The sequence below is a fragment of the Neoarius graeffei genome, chromosome 8 (genome assembly GCF_027579695.1).
Source record: "Neoarius graeffei isolate fNeoGra1 chromosome 8, fNeoGra1.pri, whole genome shotgun sequence".
NCBI lineage: Eukaryota > Metazoa > Chordata > Actinopteri > Siluriformes > Ariidae > Neoarius > Neoarius graeffei.
The window spans coordinates 60,395,448-60,409,285 of record NC_083576.1 but is presented as its reverse complement, the minus strand read 5'-3'; the positions used below and the strand labels follow the sequence as shown (position 1 = coordinate 60,409,285).

Below are 13,838 nucleotides of genomic sequence, written 5' to 3'. Positions count from 1 at the left end.
TTCAGATTTTCACCCTCTATTTTCATTTTTTTATGATGCCATTTAGGCGATGCTTAACATTCAGTGTAGGGCCCTGAGGACCTTGCTGGATTTGGATGTAAATGTTGTTGATTAAACTGATCGAACACAGAAATAAATAGACATTCAATGTTGTCTTCAAATTGTAACTCTTCATTTCTGCATTTATGATATCATTTAGGCAATGGTTAAATTACAATATAGGCCTATTGTGAAAGCACCTGTAAATTTCAGTAGTCTGCCTGTGTGCATATGTGGGGGGGGGTCATAGTGCCAAAGCACCAAAATGCTTGTAATGCACAAATTACAAAGTTATGGGCCTGGGCAGGGGGTGGGTTGCTGAGAGCATGGGCTATGGGCTTGGGACAGATGGACTGGATATTTGGGGAAACATGGACTGTGGGTGTGTACTTGCATATGTGATGTGAAGGGGCATGAGGTACAGTACTGTAGTTGTCTATGTGTGTGAAGAAAGGGGGCAACAGTGTTGTGAATGGTGACGTGAAATAGGTATGTGTATGATGCGATTGTGCATGAGGGGGGCTGCTATGTAAACTAGTGTTGGGGGCTGTGCTATAAATACGATGAGCAGTGATGAACCAGCGATGGTCATGGAAATTCAGTAAAAGGTTTTGGAAAAGTCATGGAAAAAAACTGGTGAAAAAGTGTAAGAGCCCTGCTTAAACATCCGCTCCAGTTTTGTACAGGGATATCTCTGGCATGCTAAAGATGGATGTAAATATAAATATTAATGTTAAAGAACATGTCATTTTGACTCCATTTCATCTAATGTCCTCTCCTGGTGTTTTCCAGTTCCAGAAGGCACAGAGCTGTCATCTGCCGTAACCGTCCCCCACACCGTGGCCGTGACCGCCGTAGTCGCTGTAAATGCCCCTGCAGGAACGGTCACCGTCACGACAGGGCCACAGCCACTTCCTGTGGCATTACCCCACGCTGTGCCACAGCCCGCAGCTGCCATCCCGGCATTCCCCCCTGTCATGGTGCCACCCTTCAGAGTGCCTCTGCCTGGATTGCCCATTCCACTGCCTGGTAGGTTGAGTCTCTCATTTTCATGATAACTACAGCGGCATCTGTTTTGAGCTCCATCTGAATGCCTCCTCCCTTTTCCCCCCTGTGATATTTTATTCTTCATCCTTCCTTTCTTTTCGTTGAAAGTGTTAATTCCATCCTAGGATCTCTTTTTTTTTTTTTTGGATTGATAGAGCTTTGCGAGAGTAATCCATAGATGGTGGTGTTACTCTCTGTATTAATATTAATAATAATAATAATTATTATTATTATAATTAATGCCTCAAAAGTTTAGGCTGTGATGTATATTTTAGAGGCGTTTTTACATAATGATAGTCTAAAATCATTACCAACACAGAACCTGTTGGTCGTTTGACCTCCCGGCTGCAGACACTCTGCTTGTTATCTGTGAACTGTAGTTGACGTCTTTCTTTCTCTGACCACCGGTCTGTGCTTGCTTGATTCTTTTAGGTGTAGCAATGATGCAGATAGTCAGCTGTCCTTATATAAAGACTATCTCTCCCAGCAAGAACGGTAATTCCCTCTCCATCGCTAGTCGGCATGCTGGTGACTGTTGTGCATCTATGCTTTATGTATTGTATTTACCTTGTAGTTTTAAAGAGCCCATAATTTCCTACCAAAACCTAAAGACGTTCTTGTTTTATTATTTCAGACTGCCTTTAAATACAGAGAGCCCAAGCAACATATTTATAGCTTCCACCATCTCACGAGCTTACATTTTCTTGTAGCTCTGAATTGCTGTTCTTGTGTCAAATCTTTTTTGCTTCTCTTTTTTTTTTTTTTGTAGTGATTTATTTGTGGTATATTTGTGACGTGTGGCATGCATTGTTGTGTTGTCAATGTCTTGCAATTCTTGAAGGTGACGGCTAAACTGAAGCCAGGGATCACTTTGTTTTCCTTCTGGCCTGGATTTATTGCCAACGTTTGCTCAAAGTACACAGGGATGAGAGTTTTCCGCTTTTCGGCGGATTTCCGCTTTTTCTGAGCGAAAATCGATATTATGCCAAATCCGTTGAGATGTTTTTTTCATTGAGGGGGGGTTGGGGTATGTTCCTTCGTGATACTCAAGCGTACAATGATGTTACATGTTTACATTTTCGCCATCTTTAGTCTCGCTAAGTCTCGCGGTAGAATACGTGTTATCTACAATGTAATTGGCCAAAACATCGCTGGCGAGAGCATGATAGCCAATCATAACAGTTCTTACAAGAGTGTGGGAGAGAACAAAAGCCAATCATAACAGTTCTTACAAAAGTACCCGCATCGTTCTATTTTATCGAAACTTGTACATGTTCATCGTCGCTGCTCTTCAAAAATACGTTTCTCTTTCGTATCAGCTTTTTTACTCAAAATGCCGAATGCAATTGACAAGCGAGACGAAGCAAAGGTACGTGAAATCGATGCTGGTATAAAAAACAGAGAGGACTGACAAGCTTTTGTCTTTGGCCAAAAGGCTGAAGTCGTCGTCGAAATGATCAAATGAAAATGAGAAGTGACTGTGAACTATAAATAATTGTATAAAGTGTACACAGACATGATCCCATAAACTTAGCATTCGTTTGATTTAATACATTGAACATGTATATGATGGTCAGTAAATCTGAATTAATGCTGACAGTTTTGAAAACTTAAATATTTCAAAAGACTTTGAAATCATATGCAACTAATGAGGACATAGGGTGACTGGCCTTTTCTCCCGAAGAAATTTTATTTACCGTATTTTCCGGACTATACGTCGCTCCGGAGTTTAAGTCGCATCAGCCAAAAAATGCATTATGAAGACGAAAAAAACATATATACGTCACACCGGACTATAAGTCGCACTTTTTTGAAGGGTTATTCTATCCATAGAATCTGTGATTGTATCTGATAAGTGGCGCGTGGTTACTGCGCGACTGCATTGTTTATTTAATAAACGAACAGCTGAGCAGTGATAACGCGCCCTTTGCCCTGTAAGTAGCCTAGTCTGATTATTTTAAGTATCTACTACTATCTTTAATACTATCACTATCGTTATTACTAATAGCCTATATTATTATTATTATTATTATTATTATAACTAATATTAGTAGCCTATTACTGATGCATTAATCAGTTTGCTTTTAGAATATTTTTACCGGTAGGGCTTATTATCGCCCCATGGCTCTTTCATCTGTGTTATTAAAGCTGTAGTCATCATCGAGGAGTGTCATTCTTCATTTTTGTTGAATTTTATTTCATCAAATCAGAGGTCAAGTAGGCTATAGGTATATCATCTCCAAAGACAGGTACGGTAGTAAAAACAACCGTCTAGTGAAAAAAAAAACAACAACAACCGCTTTTAAATCCCCTACTTAAATCCTTAAAATGAGTCATTTAACTCATGTCTTGTGTGATCTGATCTCCAATGGTGAAATAAACCGGTTGTGATGAGTACAGTCTGTTATTTTAGAAGATAAATGTAATATATAATTTAATATATAGACTAATAAAAATTAATATTTTATAATATAATATCACGACATATTACTGTCTGTAACTGTCACTAAAGCGTTTTCTAAGATCATAATGTCTTATTATTATTATTATTATTATTTTACACACACAATAAGCGCATGTGCGTAAAGTTATAGGAAACCATCCCCCGCCTTTTTTTTTTTTTTTGAGTCGACGGACCCACCCACCTCCTGTGTTCTGGGACCTCCCACTTCACAAATTAAGCACTGCCTAAAATCACTACATAACTTATTTAAATAACTATAGGCCTATCATTAATAATAAAACACAGGTCAATCAAGTTTATCAAGCTGATGATTTCACTCCAAATCAACAAATCCATTGAATTCCTCATCCTCGGTGTCGCTTCTGAACAACTCTGCCAACTCCAGCGGCAGATGAAGCGCCGTTTCCTCTTCTTCTGCGTGGCTGTCGTCAGACTCAGCATCAGCTCCAGTTATTCCGTGGTGAAAAAAAAAAACAACAACATATATACGTCGCACCGGAGTATAAGTCGCATGGCCAGCCGAACCATGAAAAAAAGTGCGACTTATAGTCCGAAAAATACGGTAATATATGAACATTTTGATAATGAATAAAACTTACGTTTAATGTGAATTTAGTTTGTCATTTTTGTTGATCATAAATTATAACCATACCCTTGAATGTAGAATGTGATTTTATTTTGAATTCAAACAATACTCCTATTGATTTGAAACATATTTTCATGTAAATATATAAAAAAAAAGACAACAGATTTTTTTATCTACTACAGCTCAGATTGCAGGAAAAGTGGTTTGTAAGGCCTTATTTTTCAAAATTTTCCCGGTGGGGTATCCCTCCCAGACCCCCGGCTTCGGGCGCCATCTTGTTTTCTGCTTTTTTGGTGACCACCCACTCTCATCCCTGAGTACATTAAAGATGTTTTCCAGATAATCACCAACCTTCTGAAATAGAACTATAGGTTCTTGAGGGCTAAACTGCAAGCAAGGTAAATACACATGTATGCCCTTTTAGGTGTAGTGTTGATTGTGCAAGAAATAAAACATCCAGTGATCGGCAGTTTTGTGGACGGAAACGATGAGTACGGTCACAGGGGTATGGCCAGACTGGTTGAAGCTGACGGATTACTCAAATGGTAACCCAAATAACCACTCTTTACAACCATGGTGGGCAGAAAAGCATTTCGGAATGCACGTCAAGTCTTTAACGAATGTGTCCTAACAGATTACAGAAAAATCCCTAAAACAGAGACAGTGTTCTTATTTATTGATTGATTGTTTACTGTAGCTAGCTTGCCAGCTTCAGGGACCAAGATCCCAAACAATGAAAAAAAAAAAATAGTGCAAGGTATGGGGCAGGTTGCCAGGTTTCATCAAAATTATGCAGAACAGCCAATTTATTAAAGCTTGTGTAAGGGCCAAAATCTAAACTGGATCAGTGAGTCTCAATTAGATTAAAATTGTGAACAACATTTTAGTTTTTTTTCATTCAGAAATCAAACAGTTTGTGCAATTTGTCTTCTGGCCCGTAATCAATATCAGTTTCTGACCACAGGATGCCGTTGGCTGGATATTTTTGCTTGGTGGACTATCCTCAACCCAGTGACCTTGAGATGTATAAAAATCCCAGCAATGTTGTTATACTGAATTCACTAGAACCAGTTAAACGCACACTGATTGAATGATACATAACCCAAATAACATCTGGTCAGCAGTAGTGCTTTTCTACTGATTGAGGAATACAGAATGGCTGCATAGCAATAAATGGTTTACGCCAAGTGATTTGTATACCTATATAGTGACCTATAAGGTTGGATGTACCTACTACCAGTTTGGTTACCAAAATCTATCTCTTATTATACCGTATATATATTTTTAATCAATTTAATGCAGTTTCAAAGGCTTATTGAAGTTCCCTTCACTCCACTGGTTCCTTCTGCCACACTATTACCCCTTTTCCACCAAATCAGTTCCAGGGCTGGTTCGGGGCCAGTGCTGGTGCTGGTTCACAACTCGTTCAACTTGCGAGCCAGCTGAGAACCAGTTTGCTTTTCCATAGCTCGCGGTGCTAAGGGAAGCCACGTCAGTTACGTCGCTACGTTTGCATAAACCTTGGCGCGAATATCGAAGCAAAAACAACACGGAAGAAGCAGTAGCAACAACAACAGCAATAATAATGGATGGCTTCGCGTTTGTACAGCTGCTGCTTCTCGTCGCTTAAAAATGGCGATCTTTCGTGGTCTTGTTATTGTTGTTGGTCTTAACAACTCGGCCCCCCGCTGACGTAAGCGGTTCTTTCCTCTGGCCCAGCAGAGAGTTGGTGCTAGCCTGGAACCGGTTTTTCTGGCCCCAGAGCCAGTTCTTTGTCAGTGGAAACAGAAAACCCGGTTCCAAACTAAGCACTGGCCCCGAACCAGCCCTGGAACTGCTTTGGTGGAAAAGGGGCATATGTCCTCACTTTCCTTGTCACTGGGAAGGAACCCTTTTTTTTTTTTTTTAAATGTGTTTTCACAGGAAAATGACTTTCAGCTTTAACTGAAGTGTGTTTACATCAGTATAGGAATTACAACATTTTATATATGTGGTCCCCCGTTTAAGGGACCAGTAATCGAATAAACTAATGAAAAATAAAATGGTCATTTTTAATACTTGATAGCAAGTTCTTTGCAGTCAATGAATGTCTGAAGTCTAGAACCCATAGACGTTGCTAGATGCTGGGTTTCCTCCCTGGTGATGCTCGGCCAGGATTATACTGCAGGTGTCTTCAGTTCCTGTTTGTTCTTGGGGCATTTCACCTTCAGTTTTGCTTTCAGCAAGTGAAATGCGTGCTCGGTTGGATTCAGGTCAGGTGATTGGCTTGCCCACTGCAGAACATTCCCCTTCTTTGTCTTAAAGTCTCAGGTTGCGTGCATCATATGCTTTAGGTCCTTGTCCATCTGCCCAGTGAAGCGCCATCTAATGAGTTTTGAAGCATTTGGCTGAAACTGAGCAGATGTTATAGCCCCAAACGCTTCACAATTTATCCTGCTGGTTTTTGTCAGCAGACACGTCATCAGTTCCATTGGCAGCCATACCAATGGAACTGATGGCACCATAAGATAAGGTGGTATGTTTTGGATAATAAGTTGTTCTTTACCTTTTTCATACTCTTCTGTTCTTATCATTCTAGTACAAGTTGCTCTTTGTTCATATGTCCATAGGAAATTGTTCCAGAACAGTACAGGGTGGGGTTTTTTTGTTTGTTTGTTTGTTTTGTTTGTTTGTTTGTTTTTTGGCAAACTTGAATCTGGTCTTACTGTTTTCAGGGTTCACCATTGCTTTTCATCTTGTGGTAAACCCTCTGTATTTACTCTGGTTAAGTTTCCTCTTGATTAATCTCTTAAAGTGCATATCATGGGTAAATTCAGGAGCAAGATCGATGTAATTCTCCTATTTTATATTAAACTTTGGTCAAATATCTGTCGCATTTTGTGCAATTTTTTTTACCTTGCGCAATACCAGAAAAATTCAGTTAAAGTCAAGCCATTTGAGGCGAATTCGTCCGCATTTGGATTTCCTGGGAAACATTGATTTTCGTGACGTCGCGTGCGGGACGCCTCCTTCTGAATCCTACGTCAGCGCTGGTTTGTTTATGAGAAAACAACCTGGTGGTTTTCTGCAAATTTCTTCAACGTTATCGCGTAATTATTAAAATGGTTAACAGATGTATCGTAGGAGGGTGTAGCAACACCAATCTTGATGGGATTAGTACTCATCGTTTTCCAAAAGACCGGACAATGAGAGAGAAATGGGAGCGCTTGGTCTACACAGGCTGTGCTCTGAAACCGTGCAAAGCTCTCGCAGCCTGCTGGCGCTTCCACAGGTAACGTCACGAATCTGGCTCCAGACTCCCTTGGGATTTTTCCAGACGCATTTTATTTTTTTCTGCTGTAGACAGATGGCCTTGTGCAAAATTACCCTTCTGGATGAGTGTGTAAAGGGACATACTTTCATATAAAAAAAAATGAAATTGGTCCAGGATATGCACTTTAAAGAGTCTTCTTGATTGGGCCAGCTATTGTGAAGGGTTTTTTCTTCACCAGGGAGAGAATGCTATCGTCATCCACCACAGATGTTTTCTGTGGTCTTCCAAGCCAGTTTTCTCTTTAAGAATGTACCAAATAGTTGATTAGGCCACACCAAATGTTTATGCTTTCTCTCTGATGGGTTTATTGCGATTTTGCAGCAATGATGGCTTGCTTCACTGGCAGTGACAGCTCTTTGGACTTCATACTGATGGCTAACAGAATCAGGTTCCAGTTGTAAATGCCGCACTTGAATTCAACTGTAGACCTTTTTCTAGTTACCCGTGAGTCAAATAATGAGAGAATAACACACACCTGGCCATGAAACGACTGAGCAGCCAGTTATCCGAATGCGTTTGGTGAACTCTGTTCACCCGATTTAGATGTAAATATACCTTCAAAGTAAAGCTGAAGGTTTGCACTTTGAGGACATATTCATTATTTAATTTCAAGTCCAACATACTGTGGTAAGCAACTAAAATAACAGTAACTGGCAGTGTCCAAATATTTATGGACCCATCTATGTAATTAATTTTAGAATTGAAGATACAAATTTGAACAGTGCAGTAGAGGTCTCTAGAAATAGAGTTCTTGAGTTCTGGGCATTGCTGACAGTATGTTTATGGCAAATGTGTGTGTGTGTTTGTTTTTTTTCCTAGGTATGCTTCCTGGCATGGCACCTCCCCTTTTACCTATGATGCCGCCTCAGATGACGGTCGCAGCAACGTCATCCCCACTGTCAGGGGGAGATTGGTCAGAGTTTAAAACAGCAGAAGGGAAGTCCTACTATTACAATAAACGCACACTGGAGACCACCTGGGACAAGCCTGAGGAGCTCAAAGACAAAGGTCTGGGTGTGTAGCAAAGCAGAGTGATCAAACGAGCCGGTGTTCAAAACTCAAATAAGGAACGAGTGAATTAAACTTGATTTCTAGACAAAGCCTTTACAGTGTTCCAGCTAGCTTTCTGAGAGGGCAGGGGGCCAGTGATCACACAGGCGAATTATTATTATTATTATTATTTTTTTTTTTTTTTTGTGCATCGGATGCAATTTTGCGCACGTCACTATAGACAAAGACTCTATCATGCAAAATTAGCCATACTAGGCAACTATGCAAGGTAGATTACTTTTGTAAAATAAAGTAAGCAAATCTGAAACTTCTTTGTTAACCAGTTTAAAGTGCATATTCTGGACCAATTTGGGGTTTTTTTATATGAAAGTATGTCCCTTTACACACTCATCCAGAAGGGTAATTTTGCACAAGGCCATCTGTCTACAGCAGAAAAAAATAAAATAACAAAACGCGTCTGGAAAAATCCCAAGGGAGTCTGGAGCCAGATTCGTGACGTTACCTGTGGAAGCGCCAGCAGGCTGCGAGAGCTTTGCACGATTTCAGTGCACAGCCTGTGTAGACCAAGCGCTCCCATTTCTCTCTCATTGTCCGGTCTTTTGGAAAACGATGAGTACTAATCCCATCAAGATTGGTGTTGCTACACCCTCCTACGATACATCTGTTAACCATTTTAATAATTACGTGATAACGTTGAAGAAATTTGCAGAAAACCACCAGGTCGTTTTCTCATAAACAAACCAGCGCTGATGTAGGATTCAGAGGGAGGCGTCCCGCACGCGACGTCACGAAAATCAACGTTTCCCGGGAAATCCAAACAGCAAGTTTTTTCAGAGGCGGACCAATTCGCCTCAAATGGCTTGATTTCAACTGAATTTTTCTGGTATTGCGTAAGGTAAAAAAATTGTGCAAAACGTGACAGATATTTGACCAAAGTTTAATATAAAATAGGAGCATTACATTGATCTTACTCCTGAATTTACCCGTGATATGCACTAGTTTTAATACAATGCTTCAAAATGACACGTCCACGTGTGTTTGCACTTGGCGCGCCTCGAACCGTTATGCTTGTCCTCGCACATTTTTGCTCTGAGCAAACAGCGCACGCCATAAGGCGGTTTTAGAACTGTTTGCCAGCTTTTTAATAAACTCTTTCAGCACTTAATCTATTGCTCATTAACATGACAGTCTCGTGTTAGTTCATACTATTAATAATCGTAATACTAATAGTATTAAAGCTAGACGGCCTTTCGATTTCATAAAATCGGTGAAAGTTAGTTCCTTCTGAAATTTGGTCATTGTGATTATATGTTTATTTCTGTAATATCTCAGAAAACCCCAGGCCATTCCGTGGCTGGGAAGTTATTTAATTTGAGGGGATTCCCGAGCAAATAATGTGCATGAAATCGCTCGCTTCGTGCAGTCAAGCAGACAGAGGAAGTCCATGTGCACATGCGCAGGTTTATATTTTTCTTCTTTTGGGTTTTACGGCAGCTGGCATCCACAGTGTTGCGTTACTGCCATCTACAGGTTTACTTTGACTGTGCATCGACTGTTCCATCATTCTGTCGCTAAACGAACAGCTGATCACACCGAGGTGCTCGCTGACCGCCGATATTTATTAGTTTGGTCCTGCGTTTCCTTTCCTTCGCAACACGTCTTTTCTTCTCGCTTTCTGTTACTGTAGTCGGTCTTTCACGTTTCATTCGCACACTCACATCGTCCATTTTTCTCTCCTGTTTCAAATCAGTATCCTACAACGCCTTGCGCGAACAGGGAAAGCCCACTATGTGATGCATGACGTAGTATCTTGATTTGAGTCATGGTGAAGCAGGAAAAAGTAGCGGAGAATTTAGGGCCACGTGGACTTACAGTAGTGCTTGAAAGTTTGTGAACCCTCTAGAATTTTCTATATTTCTGCACAGGGCTTTGAACCGGTTCAAGGAACGAAAACGAAAACTGGGAACTTTTTCTATTTCACATGGAACAGAAACGAAACCAGAAACTTTATTTTTTATGTTCCGGAACAGAAACGCTTATTAAAAATAATGGTAACCGGTTAATACCGGTTTTTATTTCGTTCCTCAAAGTTTCCGTAGCCTACAAATAAAAAAGCCATTCTTCTCCTGCGCAAGTTTCTATGACCCGCTGGGGTTCACTTCCTGTGTGACGTTCGCTGATTGAATGGAGAGAGCGGGAAGGTGGACTGGTATCACGTCTCCATGTGATAATAAGTGAATTACTGAGTGTCTGAGCAAAGAAGAGCCTAAACGTTGCAACCTCCCTATTGGCTGTTTGTAAAAATGTATCAATTGTTGCCCCTCCCACGGGAATCATCGCGCGCTCGAGAGACGAGACCTGACGAGTTAGTTCGTTGGTAGCAGAACAAAATGTCTGGACACAAATCGGGTTTTCAGAAAAGTAAAGAAAATAAACGGAGGGTCGAAAATACAAAAAAGGAGGCAGAAAATGCAAAACGAGTTTTAAGGTAGGACAAATGGTTACTTTTCTGAGGCAGCCCGCCGTGGCTGCAGGCTTTCAGTTGTGTTATTGAATGGTTACTTTTCTGAGGCAGCCCACCGTGGCTGCCTGCAGGCTTATTTATTATAGCCCATTTAGTTAAAATAGTTGATATAAAATGTTTATAGTTATAGTTATGTGATGGTTGTCCTGATTTAGACTGTTTTTTTTGGGGGGGGGGGGGGGGGTTTGCGCGATGTTGCACCCGGGTCCAGATTAGGGCAGAACCGGCCCTGGCTACATTTCAGGTGTAGTTTGTTTTATATATGTATGTACTTGCATAGATGTGTACTTGGTCTTCCAATATGGCGCCTAACAAAATCTCGCGGCGCGGTGACGTCATGCGGTAGCCCTCTATAGGGCCTGACTAGCCTTTGGTAACACACTAAACGAATTATCTTTCATTTTTGGCACTTTTTCTGTTTGTGTAGATGGGAAGACATACTGAGAATCCAAATCGCCAACATTTGAAATAATAATTGTTTTGAATTATTTCTTGTCTTATTTAATGAAGGTTGTAATAGAATTAGCCTACATTTGGCTTAAGCTGGATGAGACAGAGACAATTTTATAGCCATTTGTTAAACAGCTGACAGGGAACATAATTAACCGTTCCGGGAACGAAATTTTTTTGTTCTAACCGGTTCGGGAACGTCTATTTAATGGTGGAACCCCAAACCGGAAACGTTAAAATTCCGTTTCTGTTCGGAACGAACCAATAGGAAAAAAATTCTGGTTCAAAGCCCTGTTTCTGCATAAATATGACCTAAAACAACATCGGAGTTTCACGCAAGTCCTAAAAGTAGATAAAGAGAACCCAGTTAAACAAATGAGACAAAACTATTATACTTGGTCATTTATTTATTGAGGAAAATGATCCAATATTACATATCTATGAGTGTCAAAAGTATGTGAACCTCTAGGATTAGCAGTTAATTTGAAGGTGAAATTAGAGTCAGGTGTTTCCAATCAATGGGACGACAATCAGGTGTGAGTGGGCACCCTGTTTTATTTAAAGAACAGGGATCTATCAAAGTCTGATCTTCACAACACATGTTTGTGGAAGTGTATCATGGCACGAGCAAAGGAGATTTCTGAGGACCTCAGAAAAAGCGTTGTTGATGCTCATCAGGCTGGAAAAGGTTACAAAACCATCTCTAAAGAGTTTGGACTCCACCAATCCACAGTCAGACAGATTGTGTACAAATGGAGGAAATTCAAGACCATTGTTACCCTCCCCAGGAGTGGTCGACCAACAAAGATCACTCCAAGAGCAAGGCATGTAATAGTCTGCGAGGTCACAAAGGACCCCAGGGTAACTTCTAAGCAACTGAAGGCCTCTCTCACATTGGCTAAGGTTAATGTTCATGAGTCCACCATCAGGAGAACACTGAACAACAATGGTGTGCATGGCAGGGTTGCAAGGAGAAAGCCACTGCTCTCCAAAAAGAACATTGCTGCTCGTCTGCAGTTTGCTAAAGATCACATGGACAATCCAGAAGGCTGTTGGAAAAATGTTTTGTGGATGGATGAGACCAAAATAGAACTTTTTAGTTTAAATGAGAAGTGCCATGTTTGGAGAAAGGAAAACACTGCATTCCAGCATAAGAACCTTATCCCATCTGTGAAACATGGTGATGGTAGTATCATGGTTTGGGCCTGTTTTGCTGCATCTGGGCCAGGACGGCTTGCCATCATCGATGGAACAATGAATTCCGAATTATACCAGTGGATTCTAAAGGAAAATGTTGGGACATCTGTCCATGAACTGAATCTGAAGAGAAGGTGGGTCATGCAGCAAGACAACAACCCTAAGCACACAAGTCGTTCTACCAAAGAATGGTTAAAGAAGAATAAAGTTAATGTTTTGGAATGGTCAAGTCAAAGTCTTGACCTTAATCCAATCAAAATGTTGTGGAAGGACCTGAAGCGAGCAGTTCATGTGAGGAAACTCACCAACATCCCAGAGTTGAAGCTGTTCTGTACGGAGGAATGGGCTAAAATTCCTCCAAGCCGGTGTGCAGGACTGATCAACAGTTACCGGAAACATTTAGCTGCAGTTATTGCTGCACAAGGGGGTCACACCCGATACTGAAAGCAAAGGTTCACATACTTTTGCCACTCACAGATATGTAATATTGGATCATTTTCCTCAATAAATAAATGACCAAGTATAATGTTTCTGTCTCATTTGTTTAAGTGGATTCTCTTTATCTACTTCTAGGACTTGTGTGAAAATCTGATGATGTTTTAGGTCATATTTATGCAGAAATATAGAAAATTCTAAAGGGTTCACAAACTTTCAAGCAGCACTGTAAATTCATTAACTGTTTTTTTTTTTTTTTTTAAACTAATAAAATTGGAAGTCTGTGACTCGAATTCAGTAGCTTTTGGTCCACTAAACAAAAATAATTGGGTGTCTGGGGAAATTCTGTTTATTATCTACACTTGAAAAATCTGAAAGGCATTCTGTCTTTAATCGATCATTAATATTAGTTCAAGATATTGTTAGATTAGATCTAGTCTAACATGTTAACGTTAGTGACTAGGGTTTCTGTAGATCTATATCTAGAGTCGAGGCCTATCGGTCCTAACTTTTGACTGAATTTATTTAGTCCTCAATTTCTAGATCTACTTACGTTCTGGCGAACAGAGATGCTAGGTTCTGTGAGCCCTTTGCTGCTTTTACCAGTTCTTTTTTTTTTTTTTCTTCTTCTTTCGCACCTTTGTAGGCATCGCTGCTTTTTAAACATGCCTTGCTTCACTGACTCAGTATTGTCATAAGACAAAATGGTTGACAGATCATGTCAATAACCCCATGCTAATAGTGTGTTGTGGTTGGTCAACACACGTTGCCT

General features: G+C 40.4%; 1 protein-coding gene across 5 annotated transcripts in view; it reads left to right on the top strand.

Moving 5' to 3' along the window:
* tcerg1a (transcription elongation regulator 1a (CA150)) overlaps nucleotides 1–13,838 on the top strand; it is a 62,139-nt gene that overhangs the window by 14,977 nt on the left and 33,324 nt on the right. For 2 of the 5 annotated variants that reach the window (XM_060927949.1, XM_060927952.1), the window contains exons 5-7: nucleotides 832–1,068; nucleotides 1,519–1,581; nucleotides 8,269–8,463. In XM_060927949.1, coding sequence (XP_060783932.1) covers nucleotides 832–1,068; nucleotides 1,519–1,581; nucleotides 8,269–8,463 — 495 coding nt within the window. The remainder of the gene's footprint in view (nucleotides 1–831; nucleotides 1,069–1,518; nucleotides 1,582–8,268; nucleotides 8,464–13,838) is intronic. The other 3 variants (XM_060927950.1, XM_060927954.1, XM_060927953.1) reach the window with 3 other exon arrangements.